This window comes from Microtus pennsylvanicus, chromosome 21, assembly GCF_037038515.1.
Source record: "Microtus pennsylvanicus isolate mMicPen1 chromosome 21, mMicPen1.hap1, whole genome shotgun sequence".
NCBI lineage: Eukaryota > Metazoa > Chordata > Mammalia > Rodentia > Cricetidae > Microtus > Microtus pennsylvanicus.
Genome location: NC_134599.1, coordinates 32,796,365 through 32,816,558, shown reverse-complemented (window position 1 = coordinate 32,816,558; position 20,194 = coordinate 32,796,365). Strand labels below are relative to the sequence as shown.

At 40.2% G+C, this 20,194-nt stretch overlaps 1 protein-coding gene across 2 annotated transcripts in view; it reads right to left on the bottom strand.

Annotated features, from left to right (window-relative positions):
- Camkmt (calmodulin-lysine N-methyltransferase) overlaps positions 1 to 20,194 on the bottom strand; it is a 391,397-nt gene that overhangs the window by 354,115 nt on the left and 17,088 nt on the right. For both annotated transcript variants that reach the window (XM_075955374.1, XM_075955375.1), the window contains exon 3: positions 12,582 to 12,646. In XM_075955374.1, coding sequence (XP_075811489.1) covers positions 12,582 to 12,646 — 65 coding nt within the window. The remainder of the gene's footprint in view (positions 1 to 12,581; positions 12,647 to 20,194) is intronic.

The window sequence follows — 20,194 nt, the reverse complement described above, 5'->3', positions numbered from 1 at the left end:
CATTTGAGAACTGAAAATGCAGGACAGCACATAAGAGGTACTTAACAAACATTTGTTGAGATTGCTCTTTCTTTTCCAATCTACAAATAAGATAGAAAAGATAAATGAAGATCAAGTTAACTAGGTTATGAAGTATATCTGAAATATATATATACATATTCACATATATGTAAACATGCACACACATACTCACCAATACTTAAATTTCCTTTTGTTGCTCTTCTGTAGTTCTATATTAGAGTTCAATTTTATTTTTAAAATATATTCACAAATTTAGCTCAAACAAGCAAATTTTAAAACACATGTTTTCTTTAAAATACTTGGCTGTTGGAAAATATTTATGAGTATTGGCTTAGATTTTTGTTAAATAGACTAATATAAATATTTGCTGATAGCTCTTGCTATTTTCAGATAATATGGGGGTAATATTTTCAAAAGGATTAGGTTTTAACCTGTGGAGTTAAAAAAGGTATCACCAAAACTGTTTGCAAATATTTTATTTCATTGTCTTTAATAAATAAAATGACTAATGAAAGTTGACTACTCAGGTAAATAATTAAATGATCTGAAAAATACACAAACTAAATGCGTCTTAAATGCTTCCACATTTATAGAGGAGAGTGAGGTTGTAACCTCAAATGTCCACTGGTTAGGGGAAGAGTAGAATCAAAATCATGGTCTCTCCAGATAATGAGTATCAAGTATGTGAGCTCGGACTTGGGCCACTAGACCACATGCTCTCTCCAAAAAAAAAAAAAAAATGAAAACCTAGAGCATATGAATTCTCCCTACTTTAACATCTTGGTAATATTTTTTAATTATTGTATTAGTTATACAAAATATATGTTCTAAATTCAGCTTCTATTCATTGGGGGTATATAGTGTATTTTCTATAAAATTTAGACCTAAACTTACCTATTGTATAGAACAATAAATCAAATACAAAAAGAATGTACAGGAAGAATGGATTAATTTAAATGTGACTGAGGATTCAGATAACTCAATACATTCTGAATACCCCCTTGGACCTGGTCCTATTCAAAGAACTGTAGTAGGATAAAGAGGTGTGCGTAGATATAAATAATAAATGAAATCTTTTAACATTTCCTCCCTTGGCTTCAAAATACACACAGAAAACTACCGATCAAAAGTGGACCCCTTTTTAGAATGAGGCACTCTTCTATCATGCTAAGCACAGTTACGGCAGTGCTAGATGAACAAGGCTGTGTAATCAGCCTTCCTTAAAGAACCTGGTCAGCTTCCTCTGTCCACCCAGGCTCCGCAGCCTCCATGGCAGGGCTTCCTTCGGCAGGTTTGTTCCATGTTTGGTGACAGCAAATCAGAGGAAAGGAGAAGGAAATGCAAGGACTGGAATTGCTTTTCTGTGCGGCATGTTGTGTTTAGTAAGTCCAGACCCAAAGCTAGCAAAATGAGATGGCAGGAGATGGGGGCGGGGTAAAAGAGAGCTGGGCGTGGCCTCTGTGTCACTTAACCAAGAAAAGTAAAATACACAAGTCATCTGACAATCTCGTCACTGAGTGCACACCCTCTGAGACCAAACCACAGGTTTTACAAACATTGCATAACCTCCCTGCAATCAAGGAGGTTAAATTTTATTTTTAAAGAAAAATAAGAACTATAGCTTATATATATGGTACATAATTGAGTGCTGATTTGTAATTACAAAACTGTACAATATAAAAACAGAAAGATCAGAATGGGTCAGAGGAATGAAGGCTTCCCTCTCTGTAGACACTGCTCGTCGCTCTAATTTCTCTTTTAAAGGAAGCCAGAGGAAAAGAGGGCTTGTGGATTTCCTAACTCTTCTGCATGTCTTAGTTGTACCTGGGGACAATCCACCAACCGTCTATTGTGTTCCAAATAAAATATTCAAATAAAAATAACAAAGCCCACGATTAAGCAAAATCCTATCAGTCGAAGTTCTGAGTCTGAGATCCAGCACATCTTTCAGTCAAACAGCAAGTCATGACAATTGTCAGGGATGCCAGTGACACAAACACCTGGCCTTCAACATTCCAGAAGGACAAAGACTTCAAACACACCATGTATTTACCACCTACAGGGAAGGTTCCAGCTACTCCAGCATACTCAAACAAACATGAGAATGAGCATACGGACCATCTACAATATACATAATTCATCCACATTTTCACACTCATGCACACGGCCAGGATGATTTGAATCTTTTCTTCATTCCTTCCCACCTCCCCAGGACTCAACTCAAATATTCAGATTAAACGTGGGGAGTGGAGGGGAGAGAGAGCAGATACAACACAATCAGTGCACTCAGCCATTAACTGCTTTCTTCACATCAAGAATTCATAGCATAGGACAGTGCGCCCAGGCCACACAAACGTCCAGATATCCACAATGCTCTGTAGAAGGGTTGCCTGTGACAAAAATAACTTAGCTGAAGACATGAGTATTCTTTTAGTCGAGCTCTCTGTGTGCTGTTTATGTAAGCAATTTTAAAATATCACCATGGCCATACGCCACCTTTGAGGAAGGAAAGGCTATGTCAGGATCACAAACCATGATCACCGCTATATTATTATCACAAAGAACAGCACTTCTGGGGGGGGGGGGATAAATAAATAAAACAAAGCAGCTATTTGGTTGAAGACTATTCAAAGAAGCTGCACTCTCTTTCCCTACCAGCCTCGCTCCCCAGATCCCCACCCATTAGAATATCAACTACAGGACCGGAAACCCCAGAGAGCCCATTTTTCCAGTGACCTTTCATGGGCTCCTTGGAGACAATCCACTGCTCAAGTTCTTTTTCCCTTGGCCAAAGTTACTTTCTCTATCTCTCAAGTTAGCGCTGCGGTTTTCAGTTCTCATCATAAACTTTAAAATCCGCTTCTCACCACTGCGGGGATAAGAAACTTTCAAGAAATATAGTAGAAGGGTTCTAAATTCCTGGGTGGTCACTCACTAAGCCTTTAAAGCGGCTTGCCACCTTCTGCATATCAGCTCCCCCTCCCCCACCTCTTAAGAAGTTAAGTTTATCCACCAGGGTAATATTTACAATGGAACTGATAAACACCGGATGGAATAAAGAAAACCAACAGACACCATTTAAAGAAGAGGCAGAAAGGACTGCTATTCAGCATGTGCTGGGCGGAGGATGACGTGCCTGGCATATCCTGGCACAGAGCATGATGAGACACGTAAAGCAGACATGACAGTCACAGGCTACCTTTCTGTCCTGACTCACTGACAAAAGCCTAGCAAGCACCACAGCTTCATTTAAGTCCTTTCTATAACACCGCCTTCTATTTTCAAAGAGGAACCTACCAGCTCCGTGTTTCAAATAAAAATGCAAAAACTACGTTATAAAGAGAAATCTAAATTCTTCTTCCAACTCCCTGGCATTTCAAATGGAAATGTAAAAGATGCATTTAAAAAGCGGTATCTTCTCAATGCCCCTTACCTGGTGAATCCTAACATTCTGCATCACTTGGGTCACATTGACCCAACACTGAGCCAAAATGAAAGCATGCTCCCCCAACTATGGGGCCAGAAGCCAGAGGGTGAAACACCCACCCACTTGCAGAACCAGCTTACAACCAAAGGCTGTCTGTGTTGTGATTCTTCACAGGGCCCGGAGCAAGACTGGCGCCACACTGCGGACCACCGGCTCCCCTTTGGAACCCCTCACATTTCACGGCTGCTGTCTACCCGTGCGTCCTAACATAGAAAACAGAGAAACCTAAGAATTCATTTTCTGGAAGAATTTACAGTTTGCTCAAAACTCATCCCTGAGTGACTCTACTCCTCTGTACAACCCAACTGCAATGTAAGAATATTTGATTAGTTTGATTATTGAGTTCTTGAAAATGCACTGGGAGACATTACATCTGACACACCGTGAGCCCCTCAGAAAAAAAAGCACTACTGGAAAACAAAGAATTTTCTGCTTTTTGACAAGTAAAATGCATTGCTTCCTTATTCTTCAACAATTTGAGATTTATATCACAGCTTCCAAAGAAAAATACTTCACTTGGAAGTTAGAGAATACTTTTTTAATTTATTATTATTTTTTATTGTATGTGCATTGGTGTTTTGACATGGGTATCCAGTCCCCTGGAACTGGAGTTACAGACAGTTAGTTGTGAGTTGCCATATGGGTGCTGGGAATTGAACCTGGGTCCTCTGAAAGAGCAACCAGTGCTCTTATGCTGAGCCATCTCTCCAGTCCCATAAAGAATACTTTTAAAAAATGAAAGTAATATTTTTTTTCATACTTGTAAAAGTAATATAAACCATAAAATTCAAACAATCCTGGGAAGCATAATGAAGACAAAGCAAATTGCTCATAATCCCAACAAAGCACTGAGCACTGAAACCTGCTCTGCACAATCCTAGCTGTCCACAGACTGTGTAGGTTACATACTTCACAGGGACAGTCCACATGTGGGCTAGGGGATGCCCGCCACGCGTGAGAACATGAGTTTGATCACAGAACCCACATTAAAATGGTGGGCATGGGTACACACTTGTCTTAGAACGGGAAAGGAGACAGTAGGCTCGCTCCTTAACCAGCCAGTCTTGCCTAACTGTGATCTCCAAGCCAATGACAGACACCGCTTCAAAAGAGGTGGATGGTGTTCCTGAGGGCGAGGATGGCATCCAAAAATGACCTTCTCTGCTTGCTTCGTCTCTCTCCTTGTCTCTCTGTCTCTCTGTCTCTCTCTCTCTCACACACACACACACACACACACAGAACTCCAGTGCATGTGTATCCAAACATACAAATTGCACACACACATATAAGTAAATAAATAGGCCATATTTACTGTACCGAATTTTTTTAAGACCTAATTATTTTTATAAGTGTTTTGTCTGCCCACCTGAAGAAGGCATCAAATCCCATGGTACTATAGTTAAAGACAGTTGTAAGCTGCCATGTAAGTGCTGAAAATTGAACTCAGGACTTCTGGAAGAGCAGTCAGTGCTCTTGACTGCTGAGCCATCTCTTTAGCCTCTACTGTACTGATTTTTAACTCAATATGTTTTAGAGATTGTCCACAGCTATATAGTATTCCATCGCATGGGGTATCCATTATTAACAAGTCACCTAAAATTAAATTTCAACATTCATTGTGCTGCAGTGCATCCCTTTACTTATAGCTTTATGTAATAGTGTCATTGTTTTTCAGAAAGGAAATAGCAAAACACTAGATACTTAAAATTGCTAAACAAGCCAGGCAGTGGTGGCACACACCTCTAATCCCAGCACTCTGGAAGCAGAGGCAGGTGGATCTCTGTGAGTTGAAGGCCAGCCTAATCTACAGAGCGAGTTTCAGGACAGCCAGGGCTACCCAGAGAAATTCTGTCTAGAAAAACAAAAATAAACAAAAAAATTGTTAAACAAACTGCCAGACCACCTCTGTAACAGTAAACTATCGCATGCCAGTCTACAACTGGCTTCCTTCTGCTGCTTATCCCAAGAGCTCTCTCTAGAGAAAACACTTCTGCCAGCATAGACGTCATGCCGTCATATGCCGACGTAAGCTGATGCCATTCGTCATTGACACTCCAACTTCTTGATGCTGCACTCTGCCCCCAAGACAGGGTTTCTTCTCTGTACAGCCCTGGCTGTCCCGGAACTCACTCCTTAGACCAGGATGGCCTTAACCCCAGAAGTTCGCCTGCCTCTGCATCCCGAGTGCGGGGATTAAAGGTGTCTGCAACCACTGCCCAGCTTATTGACGCTGCTTCTTTAAAAAAAGTGTCTTTAAACTTTTAGTCAACCTATTTATTAATCTGTAAATCCCAGGGATTTGGATTACATTTAGAAGGGCATCTCTGTCTCAATATAACAAATGGATTCATCTAAAATATATGGTAATGTCAGCGTCCAATTAGGTATTTTCTCCAGCTTTAATGTATTCTGATATAGAATAAAGGAGGGAAGTTGGCTTTGTTATTTTTTAATTCCTAGTTAAGTGTTCTCAAAAGTATTGATTTTAAAAAAATCCTTTCCAGTCACTGATATTCCGTCTTGTTCACGAGTCCCAGATGCTGACATCTGTGAGAATCCTCTACACTGCTCTAAATCAGTGATTTGCAGTGTTGATGCATGAGTGCCATACTGTTTCAGTTACGATCGCTCAGTGTTGTGTTTGCATATCATATCATAAGGTCATGTGAAATCTTTAGACAGGAAAAGTACCTACTACCTTGTATTACTTTTTAATAATCAAAGAACTAAAGAAGTTCAAGAATAATGATACCAACATTACTAATAAAAATACAGTATTTATAATCACATAGGCCTTAACATCTGATATGTTCATCATGGTACAAGGTAGTGAGTGCTTCTTAGGAGTAAGAAATTGTTCAAAGACTCCCTGGCAATTACACAACGAATGACTTGCACAGCGAAATCCTAATTTCACATATACTTCCCATGATGACACCTTTTAAAACAGAACAGTGAGTCATGTAATTCGAATAATAAAAACCCAGAAATAGAAACTGGGGTTCAACCTGAAGGTCAGAAAACTCAAGAGTCAGCCACTGGCTCTTACCTCTACTTCAGTCTGGAATGGAGATCCTGCCTCCCGGAATCTCAGGAGGAGACAGTCTGTGAGCTGCCCCTCCTGTTTTATATTCTTCTCTAGAGCTGGGATTAAAGGTGCGCACCACTGGGATTAAAGGTGCACACCACTGGGATTAAAGGCGTGCACTGGTTCCTATGGCAACTAGTGTGGCTACTGGGATCACCACCGCCTGGTGTGTAAGGCTGACCTGTGGGGCTGTTTTACTCTCTGATCTTCAGGCAAGCTTTATTTACTAAAGTACAAATGAAATATCACTGCAAAGTGACCTATAAAAGCCAATAATTTCTTATTTCTTAATTAATCTACTTTACTTAAATATATGTGTGTGTGTGTGTGCATAGACATATAAAGCATGGATGGACATAGGTCACAAAACACACATGTGAGTAGATATAGGATGACCATGTAATTCTTACAGAAATCCTAAGGAGACTGGCCCACGATAGATGGGCCTGGCTGAGATTATAAACCAGCAGAGACAGCAGCCCTTCCTCAGGGCAGCAGCCACTATCACCCAGCAGAACTGACTGGGAAAGGCCAGGGGAAACAGTCATCTAGAATTGCCCATTGAGCTTTTCATTTTCCCACTGAAGGGCTTCCCCCGCTCAGCTTCCAGCTGCTGGATTCCACTATAGGCGGCTTATATCACGGGACAAACAGCAGCCTCTGGTGGAAACAGCTCACATTCCAGCTCCTCTCAAGGGCATGGCGTTTCCTCTCAGCTGTTTTGCTCTCCTTGCTCCCTCCCTGCCAGAGCTAGCAAGCTAGGCCATCCCAGGACAGGGGCTGGGTTTGAAGCAGAGGATCAATTTACCAATATAATGTGCATTACACGTGGATGCTTTGCAATCTGTTATAGAAGACAATGCATGTTTATGTCACATGTGCTATGTATGTCTATAAATGTCATGTATATAATATATTAAAACTATTTAAACATAACTTTGAAGAAGAAAACATTTTTATATTCAACCTGGCCTTCTGAAGCTTTGGTAATCCTGCAGGGTGTATACTCAATATACCAAAATAATAATGCAACATGAAAACTAAAAATTCATACTGTATTTCCATAATGTTCCCTTTGGTTTCTTAAACGTAGATAAAAATCTTAATAAGAATATTCCCTCTGGTAAATATTTGATTACTAGTCTAAAACAGATCAATTTTAGGCGCCTCCTAAAACAGATCCTGCCAGACAAGTAGAAAGAATGCAGGAAAAGGCTAGACCTGTATGCGTTAAAAGTTCAGGTATGCTCTGTAAGGAAGAAGGTCTACAAAAATGTTCAGGAAGCCCAGGAGACATCTACCAATCACAGGATCCTCTCATAACCCAAGCAGAAGCAGGAAAAAAACTGAAAGAACGGCAGAACAGGTTTTACTATATAGTCTCTAAAATGAAGCGCTAACATTTTTAGTTGTTGCAAAAATTCTGACTAGCAGGAAAATATTGCAATAATATATAACAACTATTAGCTAATATACATTACATATAATATATGTGATAACATAAATATTATATAAAAGTCTACATTTATAAAATTATTTCTGAATTCTCACTATTTCTATATTCCTAGTTAGTACAGAATTATTATTAAATTAAATTACTAAATTATACACATACTACTTATATGTATATATGTTCTGTGAACATGCAATAAATGATATGGGAAATATTGATTCATCTATTCAGGCTGTCAAAAGAGAGTACACTTTAAGAATATGCAAGTGAGCTGGGTATTGGTGGCACACGTCTGTAATCCCAGCACTTGGGAGGCAGGGGCAGGCAGATCTCTGTGAGTTCAAGTCCAGCCTGGTCAACAGAGCGAGTTCCAGGACAGACTAGACTATAAAGAAAGACACTGCCTCCAAAAAAAAAAAAAAAAAAAAAAACAACAAAAAAAAATTCATTTCAGTAGAAAAAGGAATAAGTTTAGAAAAAAGGGCATTAGAGAAACGGAAGCCAGTGGGGCTTCTCTGATGAGAGGTCAGGGGGACTGGCAGGAAAGAAAGAAAATTCTGCCCACAGGGAAACAGTGGCAGGAAGCCAGCTGGGTGCTTCCCTGATAGATGCTCTGTAGGCCGGGTCTTTGAGCCAAACGTGGAAGCAACCCTCGCTGGCCTCACTTCTCCCTAGCTCACACCTTGGGTTGGTACTGAGCACATCCTCTCTGTAGAGCAGCCTGGGTATCTCAGGAAGGATGCTCTTGAGTAGTGGGAACCAAAGAATGAAACAGATATGCCTCGCCTTAGGGAGGTGACTAACATAGTATGCTTTCCACAAAAGCCAAAAGAAATACATTGTGTGTTGGGGTCCTACACAATGAGTCGGGATGTAGAAATGATGAATTCTGCATGAAACTTTTGTTTCTTTCTGCAGTGAAAAGGCAAACCTAGGTACTTGTGAACAGTAGGCAAACACTCTACCACTACATACCATATCCAGCCCACCAAATCCATCTTAATTTCCTATTACAACATTGAATAAAAGTCAATTAGTGAAAATATATCTCAAGATTATAAACCATTTTAAGGTTGGATGTTTACATACAAAGCATAAATAACAAAATCAAGTACAAAGACTATTTTCTTTTCAAATATATTAGGAAATAAAAAAAAATTACATTATAATTCTTTCCCAAAATTAGGGAGATTTTTTTCCATATCTTCTTGGAAATTCTGGAACTAATATTCATTTTATCTCTAAAAGCATATGATGAGCATGAGACGGATAACTCTACTACATGACACCCGCGCTGTGTTCACTGGGCATGCACAACCTGATTCTAAACTATTTCAACTGTTTTTATTATTAAGTAATATTAAGTTGAAGAACATAAGTAATTGTGCCCATCACTTCTACCATGAGAAGCTTCTTTCCTCATTGTAACTATCCCCTGGCATTTGCACACGAGTACTATAGGAACTAGTATTCCTGGGCATAACTTCAAGGCCTTAAAGGATCAGAACCATTCCTTTTTACTTAAAGCTAGAAAGACAAAACCTGACTTTTCAAACAAAAACAAAATACATTCAAAGATAAGGAAAAGTTTTATATTAATGATTGGCAAATGCATTGTACTAGAAATAAATGAATGAACGTAAACACATCTCAAATGTTTATACAGAGAAAGCTTAGTTATTATTCATGACGCGCTGGTTAGACTGTGCTCTGAAAGAGACTTATGCTTGTAGCGCCCTCTGCTGGGCTTTCAGCTCACAAACGCAACCTAGCAACACTAATAACATCAAAGACGTAAGTACCAAGTGAAAAACTACTTTCTTGTCCATGAGCACTTTAAGATGATGATTATATGAAAGCTGCAACTAGTATTTGCTATGCTGAAATAAGGCTTGACCTATTTGTCCATTAAGTAAAATTTCAATAGATGTTCTCTTGAAGAGTAAATATATGATCACATAAATTATAGACGCATCTGTGCCGTGGAAGTAGAACTGTCCAGGGGGACAAAAGGAACTAAGAGCAGCTAAGAGGCGCAGGAACAAAGACAGGAGGAGAGGATGAGAGACAGTACGCTCCCATGTACAAACATTAGAGAGTAAAATGTTGCAGAAGGACCGGGCAATGACTCGGTGGAGAATGTACTTGCAGCACACTCACAAGGACCTCAGTTCAAATCCCCAGGACCCATGGAAATGGCAGCTGGGCCTGCTGGCCCGTCTCTACTGTGGCACTAGCACCCAGGAAGGCCCCAAGACTAGCTGGGTAGCTAGGCTGGCTGCATGGCCAAGCTCTGGGTTCTGTTACAAGACCTGGCTTACGTGAATAGGTAGGGACCAACAACAGCGGAAGGCTCCTGACCCCGGCTCCTGACCCCAACCTCGGGTCTCCACACACATGCATACACACATACAGCCGTTCCCAGGAACGTACACACACACCACACATGCCCACAGACACTCGCATGCCAAAAATAGTTACATAGGAAGAGAAGTCTTGATATACCTTGCTTCTGTTACTACACCTGCCACTTGGCAATATTTTCAGGCTCTTAAGTCTCTATTATGATAATGCATTTTGATAAGCAATTTAGCTTTTTATCTAATCTTTCTGGCTTTTTAGTTCAATCAAAATAGTTCATTTTAAAATATCAAAATAATTCTTAGGGTCTCCTTTCAACTTAAATTTATTTTAAATTAATCCTTAACAACATAAAATGTTCATATTTATAAACAAATACGAAAAGGAATGATACCAGAGCAATAAACAAATAAATAACTAGTTTCCACTTATTGAGTATTAGCTGTGAGAAATAGGGTGCTCTCTGGTGTCTGTGTAGTCTTTAAAAATGAATAAAGTAAAGTCCACAGAGACTATAATAGAAATTGCTTAAGGTAAATTTCTGAGTGAGGATTCCATTGTAGATATGTCTCACTCATTCTGAAGTTTCCTACCAAACAACAGACAGCAGGAAGAAACATCCTCAACACACAATTTCTCCATTTATCAGCGCAACAACGTGGGGGTGTGGTGGTGGAGAAAATGGTGAAGAAGAATAAGACATTATTCACATGTGAAATAATAATTTGGACCATTAGGAAACGACCTTTATCACATGTAGGGCTGCCAGCTAGTGGCCCTAGGTCGCACTGAGTCAGGAAAACAGCACTTGTTCTAGGCTACTAAGCTAAAACTTCTCTACTTCACATTCCAGGATCACGTTCTAAACCTGTGTGTGCTCAAGGCTGATGTAAGGATATTTAACATTATTCCAGTATACTCTACCACCATAGCATCCCTTCACCGGTGTGCGCTCAAGGCTGATGTAAGGATATTTAACATTATTCCAGTATACTCTACCACCATAGCATCCCTTCACCGGTGTGTGCTCAAGGCTGATGTAAGGATATTTAACATTATTCCAGTATACTCTACCACCATAGCATCCCTTCACCGGTCCTTGCCTAGCTCCCAGCAAAACTACAAGGTACACCCAAGTCAGAATTCAGTAAAGGCCAATACACATAAACTAAAAGGTAATCTATTACTACCCATGCAAAAGAAACCTATATCATTTTAAATATTTTAGGATAATTTTAGAATACTTACAGACTCCTTAGTGACAAAATATAATTTTTCTATATAAGCAAGAGCTAGCCAAAATGTGGTCATAGAACAAAATTAATATCTATTATTATACATTATTCAATTCAAATCCATCCATTTGGTAAAACAATTCTAGTTGCAAAGTTTATCATTTAAGTATAGATAATAATTTATTATATATTTCCTCTGAAGAAAAAATTGAGTTCTCTTTAAATTTGAAATGGTCATATTTTACTATTGATTCATTATTTTGCTAAGTATCCTGTGCAACAAGTTAGAGGGCACACACAGTTCTTATCATGTTATTTAACTGTGACGTGATATATTCTTGGCTGATTTCTTTTCGATCATCATATGACATTATTTTAGAATTGCTTAAGTGAAGTTCTCAGCAGAGAAATAGATCACCAATTAATCAGAGGCTTAGTCGAAAATATAATATATGCTGTAATAGTATATAAACAAAACCTTGGATTTTAAGTACATCATGAAGAACATGTTCTATATCTAATCTGTTTTAAAAAGCAAATCACCCAAAGCCAGCAGAAGCAGACCAACAACTTGATCCAAAAAAGTCCCAATGGAAACAAGAAACAAAAGGAACAGTACTGGAGAATCCAGACTTCCTTCCGATCTATGTTCCATCACACACACAAATACACACATCGCCAAAAAGTTTTTGTGAAAACTGCCACACACCCTTTAGTATGCATCGCCTATGAGGCAGTGTTTTACAGCTAACAGCACCAAAAGTTTCTAATATGTATGTATATGTGTAAATATACATACATAAGAATATATGTATTTATGTGTGCGTGCACATACACATAGAAATATATACACAGTAAGTATAACAAACAGCAGATAAAAACTAAAAGTTGCTTTTTGAAGCACTGAATACATTTTACAGTTAGCATATAACTTACAGACATTTCCTGTATTGTCAAAGCTGGTAAGAACATCTTCAACATTCAAGGATCCACTATTAAACCTGCAAAGGAATAGAGCATTTTATTTAACATTTCTGAAATAACAGTATGTCTAATCCTTTTTTAAATCTCAGAGCAAATTGTGATATATCCAATGTAATACCCAGCATCCATCTTTGGAAGCCCCCTCCCCCTGAAAGTTGCCTTGGTCCAGACTCCACCTCTGGGAAAGCCCGCCAAGAGGTGACCCCTTCCCGGGGGAGGGTCAAAAAAAGCCCACCAAGTGGTGGACCACTCCCACAGGCTATTTAGGCTACTGCCCAGAAAAGGAATACGTGGTCTTTGGGTACTGTGTGGTCCCCCTGCTCTCGCTCTCTCTCTCCCTCTCCACGCTCTCCCAGCCACCCGGGAGCGCAGCAGCCAATGTGGGCATCTTTTATTCAGTCTAATTTGATCTGATTGGAATTATTTGCATAAGCGGAGAGGCTCATTTTAGGAATATCCCTAATATATGGAGGTTTCCACCCAGGGGGTCTGTTTTTCCCATAGGCCCAGCATCGTGTGCTGGGAAAATGCCCTTCTCGCAAGCTCTCCGCCAGGCTAACATCGGCTTCAACTCGTTGAGTTCCCCTTTTGGAGTACATGGCCAGTCTCTGGGGGCCCTTTTGCGCACCTTTATTTTTTGTAGATTTTTGGACTTTCTGATGAAGTAGCCACCATGCCAAACGCCAGACCCACACAGCTAAGCCGGACTTAGCTGAGATGAGACCTGGGTGTTTGGAGATATCCGCCACTCATTTCTCATGCACCCGTTTTGACTCAAGAGCACTGTCCGAGAGACACACTGCCACAGGCTTGAGTCCCAATAGGCATGGGCTTCTAATGGGTTCTTGCGATTCCAAGCCATTTACTCAAATGCCCTTGGGTAGCCTTTTACAAAAGTCCTTTTAAACTGGGGCTATATAACAAGCAACGTAAAATAAGCAAGACATGTGCTTCTGTCACGCTCCCGGCCACTCCCTTCTCCCTGCTCTCTAGCTATTTGCTGTTTTTCTCACTCTGGGATTTTATAAAACAAATCTGTTTCCTGTCCTTCCACTCTCCTGGCTTCTGCCACCTAACTACACCAGGATTTTTAAGTTGGTCAGCTGACACGTTTCTAAAAGTGTTTTATTTGTCTGTCTGTTAGAACAATGTGGCCACAGTATGTCTGTGTAACTTTGTGGGTATGTTCTCATAGTATGCTCAATTTGTGTTTCTGTGTGCATGTGTACTCATTTTAAGATCAGTAGAATTTCTACCTCCACACTAAAATAGCTCTAGAAAAATACAAACACATGGGTAACTGCCATTTTGACCCCACTACCATCTTGGGTAAGAGTACCCACGTGCACCAGTATTCTTTGACTTATTAAAATACCCCTTTTAATCTTCTTACAGTTACTATCATTGGTAAGCTGTAACTAATTGTATAAAATACATGTCTAAATTTAGCTTATATGCCCAGTTTAAATATCAGGTACTGGTACCCAATTCTCAAGTGCCTTTACAGATCTTAGGGTATGGCATTTAACAAAAGAGCTTCTAACACAGAGACATGCCAGCTCCCATGGCACCCTTTAGCTCCTCCAAGAAGATATGTGGTTGCAAAGGATATTTTGCCTCCAGGCTTGCCTTTGTGTTTGGCAAAGCCATCCACACAGCAAAAAGCAGCCTTTCACCTCTTCAACTTCCTGGATGTCACCTGGGGAATCAATCTTCTCATCCCGCCAAGACAGGTAGGTCAAATCTCCTCCCCCCCCCCAGGAAAATCGTTGGGCCTCTTATACTCAGCAGCTAACAGCAAGCACTGCTTCTAGGCTGGTGTTCAAAGGAGGTTGCCACTCAGAAAAGGAACACATGGTCTTTGGGTTTTGCATGGTCCCTCCTGCTCACCCTCTCCTCTCCTCCCTTCCCCTCTCCCCCCGCCCCTCTTCTTCCCTTGCCATGCTCTCCCAGCCACTCGGATGCTTTATAAAAGATAGGCATCTTTTATTCAGTCTAATTTGGTCTGGTTGGAGTTATTTGCATTGGTGAAGAGGCCTGTCTTAAGAATATGCCTAACACCTAATACTAATGAACCCTACCATGTTATAGTTTTAAAATAATTTCTACCCACTAGAGAGAGAAGGGGAAAAACTCAAATCATAGTATTCAGAGTATTTGATGTAATAGCATGTCCTGATTATAATCAACAGCTTAAATAATATACATTTTAAATCACTGTTTAACAGAAAATAATTTATAGTTACATACAAGCAAATTCTTAAAGACACAAGTTAAAAAAAAAGAAATATATTACCCAGAAAATTTTAGAATAAAAGAAAACACACACACACATACACACACACACGACCCCAGAACCACCCTCAGTAACACAGAAAGTTCTGCTGCAGCAGTACACTAATCACAAAACCAGTCACAAGGAACCAGTCAGTCACGAGTCACTTATGGACAGCTGGAACCCTTAGCAGGCAAAAGGGACTCATAGTATTTACTCCTAATCTCAATTCTGTCTCCGTTAGCTCCACTCTCTCTTCAAATACTGCATTTGATTATCTGGATGTTAGTAAGGGATCCAACTGGCAATTGTTTCAGCTAGAGCACCACGATCTTCTAATTCACCGTCAGAATTACAGCTGTAGCTGCTTCCGGGCATTCTGATTGTTTATAGTATAATCAGCACTGGAAATGCACTGCACCAGTACTATGTTAAGTTTGTCATTAAACTCAAAAGACAGTACAGATAGGGCTAGAATGTGTGTGTGTGTGTGTGTGTGTGTGTGTGTGTGTGTGTGTGTGTGTGTTGTGTGTGTGTGTATAAAGTTATATGTCAAGGGCTGGCCTCGACAAAAATACTTCTTACCAGGGTAGGGGTGTGGGAATTTTATAAATATAGTAAAGAATATGAAGATGCATAAAAAATAACAGGACAGAAACCATGGAAAGTATGGGGAGGGCATTTCAGTGACTGAAATCTGCCTGCTTATTCTTCCACAGATTTTATACCCAACATAAATGGGGGCAGGTAACAAAAGACTTTATTAACATGATACAAGGGATAACTCACACAGTCAATGACTTTATCACTCTGAGACATCCAATCATTAGCATCCTGTTGTCTAGGTAGTGAAGGTGTTCTAGATCACTTTATGCTGAAGACCGCCCTTCCCCAGGTGACCACACAGTTACAAAAGAAAAAGCAGAAGTACATTTGCATATCCTGACCACCCATCAGAATAGCAGGGAGCTATCTTAACTTCAAAAGAACCAAGCAACTATGTTTGTCAATCTCCAAACTCTCTGACTGTCAGACAAGGTAAAAATGGGCCTGCATTTCTCAACCTCCATATATATACACACACACACACACACATATGTGTGTATACATATATTTGTTAGAATATATATAATTATACACATCTATATATCAAGAGAATACTAATCATATTACCAGGGAAAAAAAGCTTTTATTTCTATCAGATACCATTTCTCTGACATAATCATTGAGATTGCATAGTCATCTGCAATCATAACTAGCCAATTAAATACTGAGCTCAAAATTACCATAATCCAAAGAAATGAAGTAATAAACCATCAGTCGTAGCTTTCGAACCATATTATAACTCTGTATCTCCTCTATGAACACGGGAGTCACTAAAGTCACTGACAACTATAAAATATAAACATTTTATATGCAGGACAGGGCATGACATGGGACAGAATTCAGCATGTTCCAAAATGTGTGAGCAATATATGAGTCCTTTGAAAATAACAAAACATGAAAACCCTAACATGCAGAGATAACCAGTGAATATTTTGGAACACCACTCTAGTGGTATATTATTTGTATTTTGATAAATAAATCTTTCCTGAAGATTAAAGGAAAAGTTGAAGCCACTAGAGGTCAGGTGTAGTGATGAGGTGAGTAGGCCTGCTTTTTGTCCCATCCGGCTCCGGCACTGCTAGCTTTATGATGGAGGAGGGTCATCTTTCTATCTGTTGTTTCATTGGTTAAATAAAGAAACTGCCTTGGCCCTTTAATAGGACATAAAATTAGGTAGGCGGAGTAAACAGAACAGAATGCTGGGAGAAAGAAGCTGAGTCAAGAAGTTGCCATGATTCTCACTCCCGACACAGCCGCAGGTTAAGATCTTCCCTGGTAAGCCACCTCGTGGGCTACACAGATTATTAGAAATGGGTTAGGTCAATATGTAAGAGCTAGCCAATAAGAGGCTGGAACTAATGGGCCAGGCAGTGTTTAAAAGAATACAGTTTCCATGTAATTATTTCAGGTGTTAAGCTAGCCGGGTGGCGGGACGCAGCCCGCTGCTCCTACAACAGCCACCCCAAATAACAACACACAAATTGTATTCATTTAAACACTGCCTGGCCCATTAGCTCTAGCCTCTTACTGACTAACTCTCACATCTTGATTAACCCATTTCTATTCATGTGTGTAGCACCACGAGATGGTGGCTTACGGGGAAGATTCTAATCTACATCCATCTTGGGCCGGAGCTTCATGGTGACTGCCTCACTGCCTTCTTCTCCCAGAATTCTGTTCGGTCTACTCCGCCTACCTATGTTCTGACCTATCAGGCCAAGCAGTTTTCTTTATTAATTAACCAATGAAAGCAACACATAGACAGATGACCCACCTACATCAGTCGGGTAATGATGATCCACATCTTTTATCCCAGGATGTGGGAGACAGAGGTAGATGGATCTCTGTGAGTTCAAGGCCACCCTGGGCTACACAAAATCAGTGCAGGAATAAATCCAGGTGGTGGTGTCTACACCTTTAATCCCAGTCCTAGGGAGTCAGTCACACCTTTAATCCCAGCACTAGAGGGAATAGAAATGGGAGGAGAGGGAGGCAAAGGCTGCTTAGTCTATGGTCACCCAGCCTTGGGAGAGGAAAGATTTCTCTAGTGGCTCGGCTGCCTTGCCTGCCTTACTTTTCTGATTTTCAGGTTGGACCTCAATTTCTGTCTCTGGGTTTTTATTACTCGTGCTACAACACACTCTTCAAATCTGTTCTCTATACTTTGATAGATATTGATTTGCAATTTGTGTTTTTTAAAATGTATTCTAAACAGATTCAACATCCGGTATCCTCTGTCACATGATCTTAACGACTGCTCAGAAGTTCAAAGAGCAATTGTGGATGACTCTGACTGTCAGCAGCACAATTCCTACACACAAACTTCACATTGGATTTTACGACTGCACCCAGTGTGGAGCTGTCACACACGCTACTGCAGTGGAAATAATTGTGGATTATCATCAAGCCTCTTTCTGATAACTTCCTTTAAAAAGTTTTTTAAAACAAAACAAAAAAAAAGGCTGTAACCCAGCATTATGAGAAAGTAAGATTCAAGGGCCTTCTTGGCTATATGGAGAAGTTAAATCCTGCCTGGGCTAGCGATCCTGTCCAAAAAAGAAATCCTAAAAGCAGAATTACTGAATTTCTCCTTTCTTTTCCTTTTCTCCCTCGTCCCTTTAAACAACACAATCAGGACAAAGCATTTAAAATTAATTCTGAGGCAAGAGGATGTTACATGTGGTATCTGAATGAGCGTGGCTCCCATGGGCCCTTAGGGAGTGGTACTATTAGGAAGTTTGGCCTTCTTGGAGGAGGTGTGGCCTTCCTGGAGGAGGTGTGGCCTTCTTGGAGGAGGTGTGGCCTTGTGGGAGGAAGTGTGGCCTTGTTGGAGGAGGTGTGGCCTTGTGGGAGGAGGTGTGGCCTTGTTGGAGGAGGTCTGTCACTAGGGTAGACTTTGAGGTTTCAGACGCTCAAGCCCAGCCTACTGTCACCCTTTCTTTCTGCTGCCTGCTGATGCAGATGTAGAACTCTCAGATACCTCCCTAGCACCGTGTCTGCCTCCAAGCCGACATGCTTCTCACCATGCTGACAACAGACCAATAGACTGAACTGTAAACAAGCCCCGGATAAATGCTTTCCTTTTCCTTTACAAGAGCTGTCATGGTCACAGTCTCTCATCACAGCAATAAACCCTAAGACATTGTGTAACACTTTCCTCCGAGATTGAAACATTCCACCCTACATTTCTTAAACAAGAACTAGGATAAGGAAGTAAAATGTTTACCGTCAACAGCCACGCTGTTCTGCTGGGCAGTGGTGGCGCACGCCTTTAATCCGAGCACTAGGGAGACAGAGGCAGGAGGATCTCTGCGAGTTCAAGGCTAGCCTGGTCTACAAGAGCTAGTTCCGGAACAGGCACTAAAGCAATACAGAGAAACCCTGTCTCAAAACCAATGCCCCCTGCAAAAAAAAAAGAAAAGAAAAGAAAGAGTCCACACTAAGTTATTACCGCAACTTTCTGAGTTAATACTGAAGCAGACACTGTCATTGTTGAAAGTCATGTCTTAGAATGTACACTATAATATTTTTAAATTGTTAAGGGTAGAAAAACAGGAAACCAAATCTCACAATTCTACTTATAAAAATACGAACAATTAGCCAAGCAGTAGTGGCAAACACCTTTAATCTTAGCATTTGGGAGGCAGAGGCAAGTGAATCTCTAAGTTAGAGGCCAGCCTGGTTTACAGACTAAGTTCCAAGGCAGTTAGGACTGTACACGGAGAAACTGCCTCAAAAAGTCAAAATAAATAAAATTCTCTCAAAAGTACTGGTAGAGAGCATACTCAATGTTTCCATCACAAAAGAATGACTGATGTCTGAGGTGCTGGCTAAGCTAAGTACTCTGGCCTGACCATTAAACATTACCTAAAGACATGAAAAATACAGTTATTTATTAGTTTTGAGTTAAAAAGAAAGCCTTATAACTTAAGAACCAAAATATAAACAATCTAATTTACAATGGGTAAACACTTGAATGCAAAGAAGATATATCATAAATACATAAAAGATGCTCAGCATCTTTCATTTTCAATGACATAGAAAATGACAATCAAAACCAGAGTAAAGTGTCATTTCACAACACTGAGACATTATAACTTTTTTATAGCAAAAAATAAAGGGGGCTGAGAGGTGGCTGAGTGGTTAAGAGCAGTGGATCCTCTACCAAAGGAACTAGGTCCAATTCCCTGGTGACTCCCGATCATTTATTGTCCTGGGGGATCCAATGCCTTCTTCTGGCCTCTACAGGCACCAAGCACATACGTAGTGGACAGACATACATGCAGGCAAACCACCCATACACAAAATAAACTGATTAATTAATTTTAAAACAAAAACAAGTGCTGACAAACATGAAGAATTCTCATTCATTCCTAGCAAGAATGTTAAGAAGCTGCTGTGGGACAATGGTTTTGCCCAGTAAAGATTTCCTTCTTGTACTTGTTTAATAATCACTGATTGGTCAGTATAGGAAGTATAGGCAGGGCGACCAGGCAGAAAATAGAGGCAGGGCAACGAGAATCATGGGAAGAGAAAAGATGCAGTCTGCAGTTGTGACCCAGCCACAGAGGAAGCAAGAAGTGACTGCCTCGTCAAAAAAGGTAACAAGCCACATGGCTAACACAGACAAGAATAATGGGCCAATTTAAGATGTAAGAATTAGTTCATAAGAAGCCAGAGCTAA